This window comes from Dermacentor variabilis, unplaced genomic scaffold (assembly GCF_050947875.1).
Source record: "Dermacentor variabilis isolate Ectoservices unplaced genomic scaffold, ASM5094787v1 scaffold_16, whole genome shotgun sequence".
In the NCBI taxonomy this organism is placed as follows: Eukaryota; Metazoa; Arthropoda; class Arachnida; order Ixodida; family Ixodidae; genus Dermacentor; species Dermacentor variabilis.
Window position 1 is genome coordinate 8,525,754 of NW_027460324.1, and position 22,182 is coordinate 8,547,935.

General features: G+C 47.9%; 1 protein-coding gene across 1 annotated transcript in view; it reads right to left on the bottom strand.

The window, feature by feature from the left end:
* LOC142568104 (inactive serine/threonine-protein kinase TEX14-like) overlaps positions 1 to 22,182 on the bottom strand; it is a 254,356-nt gene that overhangs the window by 23,670 nt on the left and 208,504 nt on the right. The window contains exon 7 of the mRNA XM_075678187.1: positions 3,421 to 3,545. Coding sequence (XP_075534302.1) covers positions 3,421 to 3,545 — 125 coding nt within the window. The remainder of the gene's footprint in view (positions 1 to 3,420; positions 3,546 to 22,182) is intronic.

The following is a 22,182-nucleotide window of genomic DNA, read 5'->3' on the forward strand; positions in this document are numbered from 1 at the left end:
AGTACAGAACGGGTCAGAGCTATGCGATAGCTCCCAACTTCTTCCGTCGAGACCTATCGCCACGAAATGTTCATGAAGGCGCACGCCGCCAATAGAACGAGAGCGAACAATTTTCCGAATCAGTCAGTTACGCCTAATCGGACAGTTAGGCTCCTCCTTTTCTCCTGTAGTTTGTAGCGACTGCGCTTGGCTGTCCGTGCGCCCCAAGGGTTCTACATACGTGGGTGGCACGCTTTATTTTGGAGGTAATCTGCGCCGTGTTCAAGCTTGCAATCCGAGGTGGTTGGTCCCTTTGCGTGCGCTGTCTCTCCGCGCGTTCAGTCTTTCCGCTGGTGCTTCTACGGTGGCAAATACGTTTCCCTCTAAGCACCAGACGGGTTGTGGCGGAGTACCGATAAGCGGCCTTCCCACTGTTGGCTTTGTGTTCTGTCTGTAGGCGGTGAACATTGCGACGCCGCAGCCACGGCAGAAGTGAGCTCGACGCATGTTTTCTATTTCTCGTTTTGTTTGTCGTCGTCGCTATGATGTTCCGTACGAAGTGCAAAAGAACATATGAATGAGCGACCCATACATCGTGAGTGCGAGGAAAAGCATGTAATAGTGAGCCGGACATTACGGCGGCTTTTTGATGGGGATTATCTCCCCACGCGCTCAATATTCGGATTAGTTGGAGGTCACGTGATCAAACGCGTGCTTGGGAAGGAGAGTGCCCCCCGTCTTCCCTCTTCTCCTCCATCCCTGCCCTAGGCGCGAATGAATGTGCACGGCTTAGGCTTACGCAGCCCGCGGGCCGTGTCTAATTGTTGGTAATCATTGATGGGTGCAATGAAAAGGGCGATCAGTGATGGCTGCTAACTTGATGCGCGCTGTCTTCCTTCGCGGGCTGTCTTTGCGCGCCCCTAGCGTTGCACATCGAGTAGTCTAAGTTCATAGATTGGCAATTGGACATGGCTGACAGAGTCCGCCCTGGTAGTGAACATAAAATAGGCGGATGATGATGAATCAACGGCTGTACGAACCGTTGCCCCCGCTGCCGGCGTTCTTCGTGACGCTAGCGTTGTGACAGAGAGTGCTCGTAGTCATCCAGTGAGATGGTTAGAGATTTATATGGTCCGTGGATTACATTATGCTTGTTAAGTGAATGTTTACTACAATTTATATGGCCGATATAACTAAAGCATAGGCTCGTGTAAGGGCCGCACTTTAGTGTCACGATTTTAACGAGCCTTACATTGGACAGCACCAACTGACCTAATTTATTCAGCTACGTGCATGAAATACGCCGTAAACCTCGGCGATCGCCTCCTCTCCACATCCAGTAACGGCGCGCCAGAGAACACGGCGCGCGAAAATTCGCTGTTCAGCGTGGTCGGAATCAGCGCGCCGTACGCGACTGCTTCCCAGTTCTTTTTAATATTGGCTGTAACGTTGGGGGTGCGACCCTTACACAGATTTATACGGTATGAATTTTCCTCCGTGTAATTGTCTTTTACTTCGGCATCAATAATACTGATTCGCCTTTCCGGCGAATGTGCGGCCTTTCTCTCTTTCTCTCTGCTTTGCTTTTTTACTGTGAGTCCGAGTAAAGCGACGCGGCGGATGCCTACTATTGATTTTGCTTTCGAGTGAATCCGGCTTTGCCTCATTCCAGCTTTTAAAAAAAAATTATGGGGTTTTACACGCAAAAACCACTTTCTGATTATGAGGCACGCCGTAGTGCAGGACTCCAGAAAATTCGACCACCTGGGATTGTTTAACATGCACCTAAATTTAAGTACACGGGTTTTCTCGCATCTATCAAAATGCAGCCGCCGTGGCAGGGAGTCGATCCCGTGATGCCTGCTCAGCAGCCCAACATCACAGCCACCGAGCAACCACGGCGGGTCTCATTTCGGTTACTGAGCGAAATATATATACAGCGCGTTCGTTAAGTCATGGTGCCCTTTTGACCGGTCACACGGAATCAACAAAACAAGACAGAAATCTGAGATGTTCGCCATACGTGGTAGTTCTTCGTTGTACACGCGACGTTGCTCGCGTTGCACTTTGGTGACTCATTTGAATTTAGCGAGCCACACAACTGTTCCAATGCACCGTCCACATCTTGACCGGCGTGGGCTGGTGCGCCGCTATGCAGTTCGTGGTGCTGCGTCATCACCTCTGTGCGGACACCTTTGCACACCATACTACGGAAACTTGCAAAGTTTTTCTTTTATTTGATGGAAATTTCGCATTTCTATCTTGTTTCGTTGCTTTCCTTTGACCGGTCAAAGGTACACCATCACTTTACGAACACAGTGAACATTTATGGCCTCTGCATCCAAGTGGCGATGTTTCAATCTTGAATAAATGTTTTAAATTATTACAAGTTTTTTGAATGAGTTGTTAGCACTGCCTATTGGACAAAGAATCAATGCTGAGACACATATCATTCACGTGCATTTCACACGCCGTTGATAAAAGACTGCAGAAGCGGTCACTGAAGTCTACAGGTTTTTTTGTGGTCAAAAAAGCACGCAATGCAATTTGAAACGATTTGCATATAGAGCAATGTATCCATTCTCTAGGCATATGCTATCTGTACCATTGTGAATATTTGTTGGTTGGCTAGCTACTTCTCTTTAAAAAATATACCGAACTTTGTCCCTCGTATATATTTAAATGTATTGCACCCGCCGTGGTTGCTCAGTGGCTATGGTGTTGGGCTACTGAGCACGGAGGTCGCGGGATCGAATCCCGGCCACGGCGGCCGCATTTCGACGGGGGCGAAATGCGAAAACACCAGTGCACTTAGATTTAGGTGCACGTTAAAGAACCCCAGGTGGTCTAGATTTCCGGATCCCTCCACTACGGCGTGCCTCATAATCAGAAAGTGGTTTGGCAAGTAAAACTCCATAATTAAAAAAAAATGTATTGCTTTTGTGGGTGGTGTTCACAGCGAAAATTTCAAAAGAAATGTTGAAATGAAAAAAAAAGAACGAATGAGTAGCCGCCACTGGTCCTTCTAATTCGCTTCTCTTGTCGGAATTAAAACTGCACGACCGCGCCATAATAATGGAGTAAGGATGTAGCCACAACAAAAATTTAAGTGATAAAGGCAGAGACAACTTAAAAGAAACCTCAAATGATGTGGGTAACAGAACTCCGGGAACCACACCTTATAAAGAAGGGGGGCAGGCGGTAGGCTACGGCATCACCGGGAGGCCGCTGCCCCCCCCCCCCTCCTGGAAATCTCCGGAGGGGGCTCGGGCCCGTGGCAATTTGTTTTCAGTTGCACATTATTGTATTCGTAGTTGGAAGTGTTCCATGCCTTCTAGAAATCGTGTCTGGTTTTCTATGCAGAAGAGCGTGTTTTGCCGGTACAGCGGAAAACCGAAGGCGTTGCCTATGAGCCCGCCGACCCCAGCAGGAAGCACCCACCTCTGCGGAGCTGGCCTGTGGGCCACGGTGGCCGACGTCCGTCGCGACGTCCTGGTCAACCGGACGCTGGGCGCGTTGCTCGCCTGCTGCAGTCGGCTCACCACGAGTCCCACGGTGCCCTGACCCTGCGTGTTGATTGCACTGGCTTGGAAACACGGCGGCAGTACCGACCGCGGCAGCTTGGTAGCTGCAACGCTGTGCTCGACATCGAAGTGTCCGATCCCGGCCGCGGCAGTCCCACGTCGGTGGGGCGCCGAAGCACGAACGCTCGCTGACTTGGCTTTAGAGCATTATTGTTAATGATTAATTATACCGAGTTGCTCCACTATGCGGCTGCCTCATATTCAGATCGTCATTTAAGCGCGTAAAAGCCAAAAGCTTATTTTTTTTTACAGCGAGTGCGGTATTTTTACGCATGAGGACGCCAACTGGTCAGTTGAAGACAGTCTGCTGAGAGAAGGTAGCATTCATTGGCTGGCGCACTGGCGAGGGAAAGCGAAGAGATTCAAATAGCTAGGGGGCCAATTAGGAACGGCATAGCGCAAAAAGGTTAACAGAGATGCAGAAAAGATGACTAAGGCCCCACAAAGTGCAAAAAACAACACATAAGTGCACTCTTTCACGTTGAAATCGTGCGCATCGGGAGGCAATGATACAGTTCTCGCATATCTGACCGGTGTGCCTAGGCTTATCAAACTTATTTCGTGGGTTTTACGTTCCGGAACCAGAATCTAATTGTGCGGAACATCGTAACGTAGTGAGGGACTCCTGAGATATTTCGACCATCGGGGGTTCTCTGTGTGCACGTAAGATAACCAGTCGAATGCAGTACGCGAGCGTTCTTGCACTCTGCCGCCACCGTGGATGCAGTCGCCACTGCCGGGATCTAAACCTCCAGCTCACCAGCGCAACGCCACATATCCCCTCAGCTACGGCGTACATAATAAGCTGGCGCTATCAGTAGCAGTGGCGTAGCTAGGGGATGACAACAACACGGGCACGAGCAATTCACTTTTGGTCTCAAAGCGCACCTAACCTGGTGAAACACAGAAGAGCTTACGAGAGCTTCTTGTACGTTCTTTCACGAATAGCCGCACGTTTAATTAGGCATAGCCAAACAGCGTACGATGCAGAAAGGTAGGTGTACAATTTACTTCCATTCACAGAAGAGACATATAAAAATCAGTGGGTCTTTCCTAATGATAGGCAGTCTACATTGACGCCTACGACGATTGCTAGCAAGAACGATCGGGAATCTTTTTCTGTGACCTGAGACCCCCTCGCGTCAACTACAAAATGCTAAGAAAAGCAGATATTATCCCCGTACATTGACCGTTTTCATAAGCGAATCTTTCCAAAACATAATATAACTTACATTAGGCGAAAGCATGTCTACGTTTTCTCTGAGCAGACTACCTTCCTGATCCGGTTTCCAAGCCTTCTCCGCAGCCGCCATTTTCTGTGAAACACAAACTGGCCTGCACCGTTTCTGCCTTCGATGGCGTCTTCGTGAAGCACTCTCCCTTGCCGGCTTGGTCAGAAATAAAATTAGGCTTAATATGGACGCTGTGTGCTTAGCTGTATATATATAGCAGTCTATAGGGCTTGTATCGAAAAATGGCCTAGTTATGGCGCGAATCATCAGCTGAGATATCTAAATGGCGCAAGGCTGCCATCCGCACATTGCCAGTAAAAAAAAAAGGGGGGACTGCCCACACAGTGCGCTAACGTTTCAAAGCACCTCGATTGTGCCGTACGCGATTTCTACTCATTACCCGACTCGGTGTGGAACCGTCAATTGGTGCTCAGGCCCCTCTACCGCGCCGCCAATTCAAATAGATGTAAAACGCAGAAATGATTTTTTTTAAATAACCCTTGAATATATTCAATTAAATTTCTTTCATTTCAAAGAGAACGGTAAATACCAATGACTGCAACAAGCGGAATTTTAGAGCCACGAGCATCGAGCGACCCTCTTGTTTCTTGAGCAGCACTTCCAGTTCCCCGCCCGAGAAGATTCGGGACGAAATTCAATATAAATGAGAAAAAAATTGAAAAGAACAGTACAGTACAAAATTTAAGGGTTACATTACAGATACGATATAAGAGCATAAGTTTAGTTGCAAATGAGAGTTACTGAAGCGTCTACAATATATAAACTTAATTGGAAATCACCGATTACTGCACACCAAAATACGGAATCGTAGACTTTGGATACCCGCCACATGAGCACGACTTTGGCGAAATTCCTGGAAGCTCAGAAGTAGAAAGCGGCAGTAATGACGCCACCAATGACTTCACAAACGTGGCATGATACTTAACCGGCTGATTAATGGGAAACCGTTGCCTGACAGACTGCTCGCTCACTCGCCACACCTGGGCGCGCGCGCGCGCGCATTACATGCTCTGACGTCAGCACCAGAGAGGTGCGCTTCGTGCGCCGCTCCATAGGGAGCCACGCCTCCAGGTGGCTGCGCTTCCTCCTCTCCTTTCCTCGCCCGCATATCGTGCCAGGGGAGAGACATTCGCTAGCTTAACCTAAAGACGATCAACGCCGAAGTGCGAGTGCGACTAAGAGACACCTATGTCAAAGGTTAGGGCCGCCTACCATTTTTTTCCCGAAGATTGGTGTGTTTGAATAATATGAAAGCACGAATTTTGCGAATTTATAGCACTGCACCGAAAAAAATATATCGCAATGCTCTAAACTGCATTCGTTAGAGCGTCGAAATAGGTCAATTATGTAATTTATAGCCTGCGTATATTTGTTACACTATTCGGAAGAGTTTTGCAAAAGTCTCATTCCCCAATTAGAAACATACTTCAGAATGGTGCATACTACACGAGTTTCGAGCGCTTTATTGTGATTAGTGAGTTCCAGAAACTTGATAGCCCAGTTCTTGGAAGTGTTGCAATTATAAATAATGTTTCGTGAAGAAGAAGACGCGCCTCGCGACACAGCCACATCGCCAATGCGCGGCTCGGCTCGCGCTGTTGATTGCTGGCGTCCTTTTTGGACAGTGCTTCGAGCTGCCTCGCCGTTCCCGGTCGCTGTGCCTTCGCATTAGGGGCCGCCAATAAACCTCTTCTCAATTGGTGGAGGTGCGGGGTATCGATCCCCGTACCTTTTGAGAGAAGACGTTTATTGGCGGCTCCTAATCCGAAGGCACAGCGACCGTGAACGGCGAGGCAGCTCGAAGCACTGTCCAAAAAGGACGCCAGTAATCAACAGCGCGAGCCGAGCCGAGCCGAGCCGCGCATTGGCGATGCGGCTGTGTCGCGAGGCGCGTCTTCTTCTTCTTCAGTTTGTAACAACTGAGCAACCTAATAAGAAATTCGCTTCAAACAGTCTCTGGATTATACTCTCTTCTTTTATACGTAACAAACCTCATCAAATTAGGTGCCACGGTTGCCGAGAAAAAATTCACCGGCAATTACAATACTTCCAAATACAAAATTTGAGCGCAGCCGTCTAGGAGTTTCGAATTCCCGATATATTGTCGCAAAGAATGTGATTCTAAACGACAGCGTCCTCTCATTATGGAAGAAAGAGGTGAGGTGTGCAGACAGGACACAAGAGTAGAGAAGTGGACAACACGAACGGCGTTCGTGTTGTCCACTTAGGCAGCTCGCTTAGGAGCCTCTGCTTAGGCAGCTCGTTTAGCAGCATCGGGAAAGCAAGCATCTTTGAGTATTGAATATATCTTTATTTCCAACACATTGGGGGAGACAGAGAAGAAAAGCTGGAAGTGCAGCTTGACCGGCAACCGGTTACATCGGTCATTCTAAGAGGTCCTGTACTCGAAAGGCGCCCAAATCACTTACCTCTTCATTCATGGGTTTCGTGACAGAGGCCGTGTGTAAGAAATATTTCTCGAGAGGTGCTCTGGGATAATCAAAGAAGCTCTCAGATAGTCGCAGCGAGCGGTCACACAGCTCAGGCGATCCATGCACACGGCTTCAACCAAACTCGTCATCGTCCTCGAAGCAGTGCCTACTGCTCGTTCTCCTGTACAATTATCTCCCCGAGGAAGAGGAGCCGTCCCGGCGACATACGCGCAAGATTGCACAAGTGGATCGAGGTAAGGCTTTATCCGCTGAACGTGCACAATTCCGTGGCCTCGGCGGCGCTTATCCGAAGGTGGCTCAAGGGGCTCTACGAAATAGTTCACCGGAGATATTTGCCTGACCACACAGTAGGGACCCTGGTACTAGCGAACGAGTTTGGGTGGAAGACCAGGGCTGGGCAGCAGGAACTCAAAGCCAGATTAATGAGTGCAGGAGAGACAGGGATATCCCGACAGTGCTTCTGTCGCTGCTGATTTTCCCACGTCGGGCGAACTTTAGCACTCTTCCGCGTGTGCAGCAGGCTCGGACAGGGTAGTAGCCTCCGTTTGTCAGGGTGATACAGAAGGATAATAATAATAATATTAGGGGTTTTACGTGCCAAAACAACTTTCTGATTATGAGGCACGCCGTAGTGGAGGACTCCGGAAATTTTGACCACCTGGGGTTCTTTAACGTGCACCTAAATCTAAGCACACGGGTGTTTTCGCATTTCGCCCCCATCGAAATGCGGCCGCCGTGGCCGGGATTCGATCCATATACAGAAGGATGGTATCCGTTGTGAAGGAAGGCTTGCGTCTGTAAAGAAGAAACAATGGGGAAAATCCCGTAGTGGTCGGTGTGGCGGCGTTATAAGCACACGTCAGGAAGGGTAGAATACGGTCCCAATTGGTCTGGTCAGATGCGACGTACCTGGCTAACGTGTCTCCAACAGTGCGTTTAAAGCGCTCAGTCATTCCATTAGTTTGTGGGTGGTATGCAGTAGTGGTACGGTGAATCACGTGGCATTCCTCGAGTAGGGCTTCTGTAACGTGAGAGAGAAGGATGCGGCCTCTGTCGCTCAGCAATTATCTGGGGGCTCCACGGAGATGCGTGATGTTACGCAGAAGGAAACAGGCAGCCTCACGCGCAGATGCTTTGGGCAGACGCCAAGTTTCCACGTAGCGTGTAAGATCGACTATCGCCAGAATCACCCTGCGGTTGCCGTCTGAAGTACTCGGAACGGGCACGCAGAGATGAACTCCGGCGCAGTCAAAGGCGCGGCCTGGACAAGGCAATGGTTGCAGCGGAGCAGCTTAGGGACGAGGGGTATTCTTGCGGCGTTGGCAAGCGAGGAAGGAGCGGACTTTTTGGCGGACGAATCGGTACATCCCGCGCCAGTAATAACGAAGTCGCAGGAGCGTGTATGTTTTTAGTACTCCTGCATGTGCGCATTGTGGATCTTCGTGAAATGGTGCACACCTGTCCGAACGTAGGTGCCGAGGGACAACGAGTAACCATTTCCGAGAGGTAGTTGCGGCGTTATAGGAGCCCGTCACGAACAGAAACGCGATGCGCTACGTGACGCAATGCTCGGCCAGAAGAAGGCGCTGATGGAGGTGACAGAAAAAAAGCCCGCATAGAAACAATCCAGGGATCCTTCTGCTGCTCTCCGAAAGCATGTTCGTGGCGGTTAGGGAGGACTCGCATATCGATACGTTCGGAGAATTGGGCTGATCCGACACAGGGGAGCGATACAGGGCATCCGCGTCCGAATGTTTACGGCCAGAGCGGTACGGGACTCGAATATTGTACTCTTGGAGTCGCAGCGCCCATCGTGCGAGGCGACCTGAAATATCTTTCAGGGATGACAGCCAGCAGAGAGCATGGTGGCCACTTATGACGTCCCACGGGCGGCCGTAGAGGTAAGGGCGGAATTTATTTATGTCCCAAATGACAGCCAAGCATTCTTTTTTCCATAACGGAATAGTTGGTTTCCGCTTTAGTGAATGCTCGGCTGGCAACGACGTATTCATCGAAGCTAGTCATTCGCTGCGCAAGAACAACGCGAATGTCGACGCCACTGGCGTCCCTGTGTATTTCTGTCCGAGCGCCTGGGTCGAAATGTAGGAGGACGGGGGTGATGCTAGAAGGCGGCGCAGCGTCATGCATGCGGTATCGCCAACTGGCGGCCACGCCGAGCGGTCGTGGTTACCCGCGAGAGGCTGTGTGAAATGCGCTATTATTTTTTTATTTATTTGCAATACTGTCAGTCTCAGTGAGACCAAAGCAGGGGGGGGCACAGTTTTATAGAAAAAACAAACAGGTCATGTTGCATGGTACAGTAAAAGAAAGAAAGGAAAAAGGACGAAGGTTCCTTAACTACTGCAGAAATAACCGATGATACAATACTTTTGGTCGGTATAACAATATGGCTTTAACAACATAACAATGTAGTTGGTATAGCAATATAAACAATATTGTATTAGTAGAAGTTATAAAAAAATCGCGAATGAATGAATGAATGAATGAATGAAGATTAGAGAACTTATACAGCTAACAGATAACCGCGCAGAAGCGGCCAGTTTGGGGGTTTAAATGCAAAAATTCCACGCACAGAAATAAGTATTACAGTCTAAGATATGTGGGTGTGTTAAGTGGCGTCTTCTCTGTTTGATGTCACTAGTAGGTTGATGAACGATGAAAGTGACGCAGAGGATACTATGTCTGAGTGGAGGAGATTGCATTCTCTGATCGCACGTGGAAGAAGTGAAAACTTAAACGTGTCATTGCGAACACTGTACTGGTTTAGTAAATTGGGTGAATTTTTCGCGATAGGCGTGATGTAGACAAAGTAACGTATTTAATTCGGTCTATCTTATAACTGGCGTACATTAGTTGGTAGATAAATTTTAAGCAGGCTTGTCGGGCCCTAAGAGGTAGTGTTTTGAGACATGCATCAGCTAAGAGGTTTGTAGAGGAGTCATATGGCCTGTATTTGTGAAAAATGAACCTCACAGCTTTTCTCGGCACCTTTTCTAGTTTGGATATGTTAGTTGGTGTGTGCGGAAACTAGACGATGTTAGCGTATTCTAAGACGAGGCGAACAAAAGTTGTATAGGCTAGTAGTCTGGTGTGTTTTGGTACAAGGCGTAAACATCATAAGCTTGCGTGATGCAGCTGAGGTCATATTCTCAATATGTAAGTTCCATGAAAGGTCAGAAGAGAATGTCAAACCTAGGTATTTGTGGTTATTCACTTTATTTAGGCAAGTGCCACTGAGGGCGTAAGAACATCCCGAAGGCTTGTAAAGGACATGCATACAGATTTAGTGGTGTTAAATGACACTTGCCATTCTTTACACCAATTGATTACCAAATCCAGTGCTCTGTTTATTAATAAGCAGTCTGCGTAACCGACAATTTCTTTATAAATAATACAATCATCCGCGAAGAGCTCAATGTCACATTGAGTGTTAGCAGCAATGTCGTTAATAAAGATCAAAAATAGCAATGGGCCCAATACTGACCCTTGGGGAACACCGGAGGTGAGAGCTACAGACTTGTAAGGGGTGTAATCTACAATAACATACCGTGTTCGATGTGCGAAGTTTTTTATCCATGCAGTAATCTGACCACGTCGGATTGCAGACTGTAGCTTTGCAACTAATTTTACATGGCTTGCACGATCAAATGCTTTACTGAAGTCGAGGAGGATCATGTCTGTCTGGCTTCGGTTGTTTAGATTGAGCGCAAGGTCATGCACCACTTCGGTTAGTTGGTGACCGATGAGAGGCCACTTCTAAAGCCGTGTTGTTGCGGTATTAATATATGATCTTGCTCGAGAAATATAGTGATGTGTTTGAAGATAATATGTTTCAATATTTTACAAGATGTGCTGATAAGTGAGATTGGCCTGTAGTTAGAAGGTTCGTTGCTGTTACCGGATTTCGCTTTTTCGCTCACCTTCGTTTTTTTCTAGTCATCTGGTAGTTGTGCGGACCCGAGTGATTTGCGGTATATAATGGCAAGATATTGGCTATTCTGCATACGCATCATTCTGCATACGTATTTAAATATTCATTCGGGATATTAGCTGGCCCGTTAGCTTTCTTGATGTCGAGATTAAGCAATAGATTAAGAACTCCGGCATTGGTAATGCTTAATGAATCGATGGTTTTAGGTGGTCATGGTAGGGAGGGAAGTAAACCATTATCTGAAGTGAAAACTGAAAAGAAAAAGTTATTGAATGTGTTCGCTCGAGCCTTTTTGTCTTCTAGAGACCGTTAGGGTGACATACCTAAAGACGGGCGAAAGTATTTCCAAAACCTGTGTGGATTGTTGGTAATAAAGTCGGGGAATGTGTGCTGAAATTGTGATGATTATAGTATTGAAGTTGCGGATGGAACAGCGCAGGTATGAGCACAATCCGATCAAGCTGCGGAGTTCATTTGTGGTCTTCGGTCGTGGGAATTTGGTGATGGCTTGGAGTTTGGTTGGATCTGGCAGCACACCATCTTTCGAAGCAACGTGGCCAAGCATGGCTAGCTGCCGGGCGGCTAGTCATCTTGACACTGCGGCAGCAGCATCGACAAGCGCGTGAACGGCGGCACCTTTGGCGTAGACTTTAATAACGTTCGCAGGGAATAAACAAGCGCTTGAGAGCTTAAAGACATCACAGTCTTGCCTCTGGAACGGCGCCTGGCAGAGTTCCTTAGCAGCAGAAGGGCGGCGGATAATAGGGGAACGTGAACATCGACTGGGAGATGGAGACCGACGAGTGCTGAAGCTTCGGGGAAGAGAAGCGGAAGCGAAGGGCGGTACTGGTGGAGAATAGCGGGACTGGGAGTCAGGAGCATTCCCTTGTGGTCTCGCAGTATTGGAAGGGTACCAACTTTGCCGGCGGCAGGACCGTGTCACGTGGCCAGCAAGGCCACACGCTATGCAAATGGGCCGGTTGTCTTGGGTACGCCACGGATTGTGAACAGGGGGCCCAGGTTGGGGTGCACAAAATTGAACCGGGCGTAGGCGTTGTGGATGTGCGCTTAAGCCGCTTCGGGGCGTGTAGCTCACGGCTGCAGAACGCGACGCGTAGAAGCCGCTTGAGGGCGTGCAGTGCCCGACAGCAGGCGGAGGTCTTGGACTGGCGACGACGACAGCGTACGCAAGCTGAACGGGCGCTGGAGGTCCATGGCCGATCAGTGAGGGGTAGTGCGTTGCTGACTTGTTCGTGTATGACCAACACCTCCTAAATACTTCAGGCCTGTGCGCTGCCAGATATCACGTGAGCGACGTTACATCCGGTAGGCGATCGCCTCCGGTAAGCGCGCGTTAGAGAGCGAACAAAGCGAACCCCCATAGTAGGCGCAGCAGTGCCCGCACTGGACCAGCAGCAACCAGCCCGACGTTGTATGCATCGTTCTGGCATGGTTTTGTGTTTCTGTACTCGGTGTGCGTCCCTGCGCGTGATCAACGCGCGTGGTGGTGCATGAGCCATGAATTGTGACTATCAGCATGCCGTACAAGTGCTGCGTGCCGAAATGCCGGGGAAACTGCGACGAAGACTCGAAAATTCAACTCTTCTAATTTCCAAAGGACGACGCCCAGCGAAACAAATGGCTGCGTGCCATGCCACGCAAGGACTACCAAGTTACAGCTTCTTCAAGGGTAAGGATTGCTTTAATTAGCTTGTGTACCTTCATGCGCGCTTTTACGGTGCGCAAAGTTCACTGTCAGTGCGAACACATTGAGCGTTAGGCCTAAAATCTGTTGCATCATTGAGAGGGACGAGGCGTTGGAGGGACTCCTAGAATGCTTCCTACGGCTGACCGACGAAAATCGTCGCATTCATATTTCGCGCAGAGAGGGCGTAAAGCAGCCAGAGTTGGTTTTTGCTAGTTTTATGTCGTATATTTGCCAAATTGTGTGAGATTAATAATCAAATATGAAGGATGTCTTGCAAAAAAAAAAAGAAAAGGTGTCTACGTAACGCCAGCTCTCCCCGTTGAGGGCAGTCAAGAGCTCTCGACGTTCCTTCTGCAGTTGGGAAGAAATAGCACTGCGGCTCGAGCTGTAGGGAAGTTATTTTTTCAGTCAAACATCGCCGTAGACGGTCCCATCTCCGATCTATTCTCTCATGCAAGTACGCTGTCAGTTTGCCGTAATAAAAAGGCTGACCACTAAATACTACGTTCTGTGCAATGATTCGCGCGAGCATGAACCAGCTAGTGATACCAGTGGTTTTGAGCGGCCCAAACGTTTCTGCTATCTGCAGGAAAAGTAACTTTGTCATGGAAGCGGAATCAAAGCTTTATTTCTTGAAACCAGACATATGGCCATTGATGTACGCAGTTGGTGACGCTAAGCTTCATTGGCGATGCTTTCGGCTCCCGTCATGTCATCAATTTGGTGTTCTGTTGGGCAGCCGTAACATTTAGATTTGCTCTCATAGTTCATTTGCTTAACCTGCCTGTTGTATGTTCTTCCATGCTCTTCAGCCGCTATGATTTTCACGGAATGATCTTGCCGAGCTTAACGACAAGAATAATTGTCAAATAGAAGCAAGCCTTTTAGATCTTTTGGCACACGCTAACTGAGGATCACATGTGTTTTGTGTGAAACGTGTTCGTTCACCCTGTGCTTGCATCTCGAAAGAATCTAATCTGCCAGTACTAGAAAAACTACCTTGAGCACATATACATAATATGAGTACTATCCTTTCGGAGACACAATGACATCGTTTTGTCATACAATCCCCTGTTTTCGGTTTTGCAGGTCTGTGCGCTGCACTTCCATGAGAGATTTATTATAAAGAAGTCTGTCTATCATGACGAAAGGACTGGAAAGGTTATGGAGACCACTTAGGCGGTACCACGACTGGACCTTAGTGCTGTACATTCAATATTGAAAAACTGCCCATCATACTTGTCCACACCACAGTGTTACACAACAAGAGAGGAGCCACAAGATCAGTAGATCTTGTGGCTCCTCTGTGTTTGTTGTGTTTTTCAATATTGAATGTACAGCACTAAGGTCCAGTCGTGGTACCGCCTAAGTGGTCTTCATAACCTTTCCAGTCCTTTCGTCATGATAGACAGACTTCTTTATAATAAATCTCTCATGGAAGTGCAGCGCACAGACCTGCAAAACCGAAAACAGGGGATTGTATGACAAAACGATGTCATTGTGTCTCCGAAAGGATAGTACTCATATTATGTATATGTGCTCAAGGTAGTTTTTCTAGTAGCAGCGACTGGAGTCCTCTCACCTTGCAAAGGCATTGGTGGATTCGTTGTCTTCATATAGGACGGAAGTTGGCAGGTATCAGTTCCAGGCAATAACAGAGCTGATGGCATGTCTGCAGGGATCCTCGTTGCCAGAGAAGTGATCAGTACCGCATACATCGTCGAGTGTAATGTTCCTTTTGCCAACTGGAAGCAGCATACCAAGCATTGAAGCTTCTGCTGTGATCAGTGACAGTATGGACATATCTGTATGCCATCAAAATGTCAAATTTACCAAAGGAAATGACTATCCTGTCCGCAGCAAAGTTCAGGATATGAGATGCAGCCTAGAAGTTCTAGAGACTTTGTCTAAGTTTGAAACACGATTTATTATTCCTGAGGATGTGGTAAAAGCTGTCGATACCGTGCTCCACGTTTTGAAACAGCAGCTACCAGTGGAAACTAGAAGTGTCCTCAAAACGCTGAATGAACAACTGGAAATAGTCACAATAAAAATGCCCAGATATTCACCACATTTGATGGTTATTGCTAGTCTTCTCTTTACAACATCGCGCCACGCTTACAAAGTCCTGCGACACGCAGGTGTTACTACACTTCCTCACCAAGCAACCACCAGAAAGCTTTGTGCATTGTGAGCTGTCACCCTAAGGAAAGAGGGATGAACATTTTTTGTCTTACATGAAGAAGCGCGTGAAGTGTCTCCAGCCTCACTAGCGCATACTGACATTTATGCTTGATGAAATTAGCTTGAAACCATTTTTCGATTACAAGGGTGGCAATGTTTGTGCAGCTGCCTTTAACTCCTTTGACGTTGCCACGACGGCCCATGTCCTTATGCTACGAAGTTTGGTTCCATCTTTTAAAGAGGTCGCTCACATCCTTCTTGTTAAAACCATTGACGCTGCTATGTTGCATAATGTCGCCATAAAAGTGCTGACTGGTTTGGAGTCGCACGAGTACAAAGTAGTATGTATTGTTACTGAAAACAATGCTATTAATGGAAAGACAATGTCAAGCTTTTGCAGTCTTCCAAAGCTGCAGTTTGTGTATCCACATCCCTGCGACCCGGCGAGACCCCTGTTTTTCATTGTTGAAACAGTCCACCTCTTGAAATGTGTGTGGAATAATTGGATAAACCAAAAAAAATCATGGCACCGATTTCTATTACCCGAAGTTTGAGATGGCTGGTTATACAATTGACAGTAGTCAAATCCTGTGGGCTCCGTATGAAGCACTGCGCAGACAACAGAAACTGGAAGAAGGGTGTTGGCTAAAGTATGGCCACCAGCTAACCTCAAAAGCTTTGAATCCGTCAAAGTTACAGCGGGAAAATGAAGATTGCACTACAAGTATTCAATCAATTTACTGCAGAAGGGCTTCTGGCGAATGCCAATGGCATTGACAGAGCATCATAAACTGCGAACTTTATCCGTATTATCGTTCGCTGGTGGTAAGTGGCAAATGTCAAAACTTCTTCGAAGGGCTTCCGGAAACGTGACACTTTTGAAGAGCCAGGAAAAGCAATGGCAAATGACGAAAGAATCCAATTTCTTGAGAAGATTGCGGCCTGGCTATACATATGGATTGCACTAAGTTTTGAAAATGGTGTTTTTACTCAGTGAAACGGTTAGTGCCTAGCGTCTTACGTCCTGTGGGCTAATAGAATTCTCTAGCTACTGCTTTGAGGAACGTAAGATGCGCTACCTGCTTCTGGGAGAAGTTCAGACCCATCCACTTGAGGCGAAGTTCGGTCAATAAAGGCAACTTGCGGGCGGCCAGTACCATGTTTCCATTCGACAAGAGTACGATTGTGAGGAAAAACTTCATTTGCAAAATTCCCTGCCAATTCTACCAACTGAAGAGCTCAGGCTTCCTCAACCGAGCACGTGGCAACAGCACAACTTTGATAAAGCCTTCAGCATTGAGGCCACAGGTTCTGACCTGAACCTTTGCCTTCAAAAATCCCAGCGATCACATATGTACTACCTGAGTATTTTGCTCATGCTACTTGTAAGGCACAGAAATGTGAAGAATGTAAAAGAAACCTTGTGGCGGCTAGGAAAGTGGAGGAATCCCGTGAAGAAAATAGCTTCGTCGACGTCATTAATAGGGGTGGTCTTTGTTTTCTAGCACCAGTTGTTGTAGATGCTGTGATGTATGCGCATGCAGTAATAGAACAACTTCTAAGGAACACCGCCTTAGGTTCTTGAAGTTAGAAGACCAAAGCACTGCTCTGATGTGCTGAACAACAGAGGTCTTACCAGAATTTGAAGACTGACACATGCCAGAATGGCCATAGACTTGAACAAGTCATGGACCTGTTGCTGCATTCAGCAGCGAACGTGCTTCTAAATAACATGTGCAAAAGGAAAAACCACCTTCTGTCAGCGTCATCTCATAACGCGGAATTAAAGAAAAGGAAGCTGACTGTCCTCTCTAAACTGTCTAACTCCCAAGGTTGAAGACTGGGCGTGTTGGTGTAGCATATTAGAGGGTGGATGTTGTAGGTTGGAGGTTGGGATATTAGGTTGGATGCTCGTCAAAATGTTGCGCAATCCAACCTATAATATGTCTGTCTTCTGCTCTTTTCTTCAATTGTGCCTGGGTAATTTGCTGTGGTTCCAGTGTTTTTTGGATAATTTTATAATTGCAGTTTAATACATCGCCAGTTAGTGTGTTGCTTGTATTTCTATGTGCATGTTTGCATGTGGAGTGTTTATTGCTTTGATTTGCTTTCGCAGTGCCATATTTTCGAAAGGATTCAATTTCTTAATTCTAGTCGCTTGTAATTCTTTTGAAAAAAATATGTTTTGTGCTTATTCTGCATATTGCTCGAAATTTTTTGTATTTTTTTACTGAGAACCATGATTTCTTTACTACTTGACGAATCACGTACACACAGGAGATAGCTTGCATTGCCCATAGCTGCGCGTTGCTTCATTACCTTGAAGATCTTTGTTGCGGTGACCTGTTCTTCCCCTACATGTGACACGCTCCAAATGTTTATCTCTTCATATTGATAGGGCATGTTTGTTCTACAAGTCTGTGGTTGCTACCTTGCAGTTCAATTTTGTTACCCCGATGCTTTATTACTTCTTTCACTGTCTGTGTTTTAATATTGCGTTTTTTTATGGTGCCTTTGAATACCGGTTGACCAATAAACAGAAATTTGTCTTTTGGTTGACGACGTTAAATTTTGCTTCATTCTGGAATTTTGAGCACACAATAAACAGCCCCGTGGGAGCAACAATCTTAGAAAGGTGCAGTTGGTACTATTATACATTTTGCATGCAGGGGATGACCTGTTGGTTTTGCCTCCATCATCGCGAATTCACGTGGCGCGCGCACATGAAGCAGAAGCCGGCCAGACAACTGCACTGCAGAAGTCGCCCCGCGTTTTGTATCGCAGTTATTCATTCACCTAGAGTACTTCGTTGACCTTACTAACATCTTTAAAAGAGTGAACTGTAGCTGACCAGGCCCCTAGTTCTTTCACAGCAAGTTCTGCCTTTCTTTATAAATGAGCGCATGCCTATGTTTTTTTTACGCCTATATAGCGCTCCCACTCGCGCTAAATACAGCGGTTGATAGAAAGGCACTAAACCATCCTAAAATAGCGACAACAAGCGCGACGGTGGAAGCGAGCGACGCGGCCATCCGCCTACCGGATTTTACGTCACTCGCATAGCACACAGGCCTGAAGTTTTTAGGAGGTGTTGGTATGATTCGTCGGAGTTCCGGAGACAATGAGGACTCAGACGACTGGGTAGCAGGCATAAGGGACAGTTGGCGCGCGATTTCCTCGCGAACAAATTTTTTGATTTGGTCGAGGAACGAGGAGTGGGCAGTAGGAGCACTGAGACTGTCGGTTAGGGCCGAAATTTTGTCGTCCAGCGCTACAGGTCGGCGCGTAGTAAGACGTAATCTAGAATTGCTAGCTGCCGAGCCGCAAATCGGCACTTCTTCAGCTTTAGTTGTAACCCTGCGTTCCTTAAACACGTTAAAACAGACCGAAGCTATGGAAGGTGCGTGGTAAAGTCAGGAGCAAAACCAACAGCGTCGTCAAGATAGCACAAGCACGTGTGCAACTTCAAGTTGCGCAGAACTGTGTTCATCATGCACTGAAACAGTGCGGGTGCATTACAAAGTCCAAAAGGCATTACGTTAAATTTGTATAAGCCGTCGGCTGTGACAAAAGCTGTCTTCGGCCGATCGGCGTCTTCTATGGGCAGTTGCCAGTATCTGAACGCAAATCTATAGATGAAAAGAATTTGGCGCCTTGTAGACTCTCAATCGCGTCGTCTATGTGCGGGATAGGGTAAACATGCTTCAGAGTAATCTTCTTTAGGCGGCAGTAGTCCACACAACACCGCGCAGAATCATCTTTCATCGTAACAAGGACGACAGGGGATGCCCATAGACTGCTCGAAGGTCGCATCATCTCGCGGCGAAGCAAGTCGTCAAGTTGTTCGTTGATTACACGACGTTCTGCAGGAGGTACAAGATACGGAAGTTACCGCAATGGTGGTTGTAGGTCAATATCCATGCGATGTGTAACAGATGGCGTCCGGCACAGGGAAGATTGCTCTACATCGAAAGAAGAACGAAATTCTTCTAGAAGGCACAGAATCTGAGACCGCTGCACCGGTGTAAGGGCATCGCCAATAGAAGAACCGAACACATCCCTGGGTGATAGGTGACACGTAAGAACAGCACGGAATTCACTGGATCTAGCCCAGTAATCATCATTGGGCACGTCCATAACTCGTACGTCTTCTATCGCTTCTACATTGCCAAGACATTCCGCTCGGAGAAGCAACACAGGGTATAGAAACGGATATCAGTGATGCCACTGACATCCTGTCAGTGTCACTGTCAGCGAAACGTCAGTGATGTCCACTGACGCAAATGTAGCAGCAGACGTTTCCGAGTGAGAAAGCGGTCTGATGGAGAGAGTAGCACAACAGCGTCTGAGATTCCGCTGCAGGATATCGGCATGACCATTGAGGCGTTCGGAGGAATATGGATGTCAGCTTTGACAAGTCATTTCTTCGAAAGTGAAGCATTGTTGGTGAGCGGCAAATCTAACAGCAGTAAAAGTTCTATTTCGGCCCATGCGCAATGAATAACGGCATTGTGGGGCGAGAGAAAATCCCAGCCGCGGATAACGTCATGAGAGCACGAGGAAAAGACAATGAATTACATGACGTATAGAACGTCGGCAGTGATAACACGAGCAGTGCAAGCCGCCAAGGGGTGAGCATGACGAGCACTGGCTGTGCGGAGGGACAGTCGAGAAAGGGGTGTCGTGACTTTACGAAGTAAGCGGTAAAGCTTTGCGTTGACAGCACGAACGACGGCTCCAGTGTCCGCGAGTGGAGATCTGCGAACACCGTCAACAAACATTTCGATTACGTTCGAGTGACTGCGATGAGGACTTTCACATATCGACGTTGTCGAAGCTCTTGCCTCTCGGACTGCGACGATTACTTTTGCTCGTCCCGAGATACGGAGCGAGCTCGCATCGGCGACAGTGAGCGGCAGCGTGGAGAAGGTGAACGGCGGGTAGTTGCGGTCGAGCGCAATGTCGGCGCCAGAGCTGACGGAGGGCCGTCATACGGACGGTTTGACTGGCTTGTCACGTGTGGTGCGGCGTTAGGCAGCTGCACACGCTTACAAAAAGCATGCGACGTGACCGGCTTAGGCGGACGCAAAGCGTATTGGTCGGTTGTAGGGAGTACGCCACCGGCTCGGCGGGGCAGCTCCCATCCATGTCACAGGACGCGTTGTACGGGGCGGGTTCTGACAGGACTGCACGGCGGGCGGCAGTCGGGGTCTATGCAGGAAGTCGGCAGAACGGAGAGGTATACTTGAAGAGAGTGGCTGGGTCCTCGTGATGACTTCAGCGTCAGTGGTGCAGCTGCAAGGAGATGTTGGCTCAATCGTGCGAAGGAGCGGATGCATCAAATTCGACGCAGGTTCTTAGCGAAGGATCTCAAGGAGAGCTGGCGTGCAACTTCCTCCCGAACGAACGTTTTCATTTCAGCAAGCAACGCTGACTGGTCGGATACGTTAGCCAAACGAGCTAATGAGGTGTTCTAGCGAGGTAGGGCGACGTGTCAACGAGCGCTGCCAGTGTAGCTCCTCGTAGTTTTGGCATGCTGTGATTATGTGTGCCACGGACTGAGGATTCTTGGCAAGTAGCACGTTGAAAGCATCTTCCTCTATCCATTTTGACACATTTATGATTTTGTGAGACTCCGACATCATCGCGCTGACTTTCCCACACGAGCCCCACACATCTTCTTTGTAGCTGGTGAATGATTCACCCGGCTGCTCTGCACGTTCTAGAAAACGCGATTCCGCTCGCAGCTTGCTCACAGCAGGGCGACCAAGCACAGCCACTAAAGAGGTCCTCAACGAGGACCACGTCGGTAAGTCGGTCTCATGGTTGTTGTACCAGAAACTGGCGACGCCCGCGAGATAGAAGAGCGCGTTGCTCAGTTTGGCGGGATCGTCGCATCTATTGCGGGTGCTTACCCTTTCATATGTGGTCAGCCCGTCCTCGACGTCGATGTGGTCCGCGTTGCTGAAAATGGCAGGGTCCCTGTGGCGAGGCACGCCAGAGCATGGGACTAACGGAGAAGGCGCTTGCTGGGATGGAATAGGCGGCGTTTCCAGGGATGCGCCTTCAGGCATGGTTGAGCGTACAGTACGGGATCGAAGTTCCAAGGTTGAAGTTAAAGGCCGAAGCAACTTCCACTTCTTGTAAAGTCGTTTATTAGACACCATCGGCTGCGCGGACCATCATCGCAGGGCACGGACTCTCAGCATAAGCGGCGTTCCTCTAGAACAGCGCTGGAGAGGTTGAGCCACTAGAAAGCGATGGAGAGGATGGCCCACTATAGTGTTCCTCTTCCTCGCTACAAGTGAATTATAACTGCTTGACTGATCTTTTTCCCGATTTAATCGATGCTACATATTTTGTTCTGCAGATGCATAGCAACGCCGTAGCTGCCTGTAGAGGACCTGCAAACTAGGTTCGCATTTATTCCGGCAATACGGAAGTTGGCAATCCTAGGAGGCGCTGCTACTTGTGAGTTTAGGCACAACCTAATATATATCATGCACTAAAGTCGCAAAGTTCTGTAGAAGTACGCGGTCTCCATGCTGGTGACCCAGCTCCGCAGCGTCCATCGCGTCAAGCTGATCTTGTCATCTCCAAATTACTCGCTTGGCTGTCAGATACTTTGTGGTTTGCTCAAAACACCAACATAACCCTACCCCACTGCTAACCTCTGTTAAGGTATGAGCAGATGTAGCTGGAGAGTTGCGCTGTGGTCAGCAGTTATTCCATTTCTTGCCTTCCATTAATGTGATGTAAAATTAAAGATGCAGTTACAGAGACATGGTAAAATTTAGTAACATCGCCGAACTTTATTGTATTTGGTATAAAACCATTTATTTTTACCATTTACTTTACAGCGTCTCTCTATATTATCGCGGACTTGTACGTTCAGTGTAGAATGGAGATTTACTATTAACAGCAGCGGGACAGGAAGAAATCGGACAGCGCAATAAAGAGCCCGCTTTGCTAAAAATTACTCAGAAAGGAACGGTTAGACGGGCTAGTTGGTATTGGCTCGAGAATCGGTACGGAATTCTAGCATTAAATGCAGCGTTAATTGCGTGTA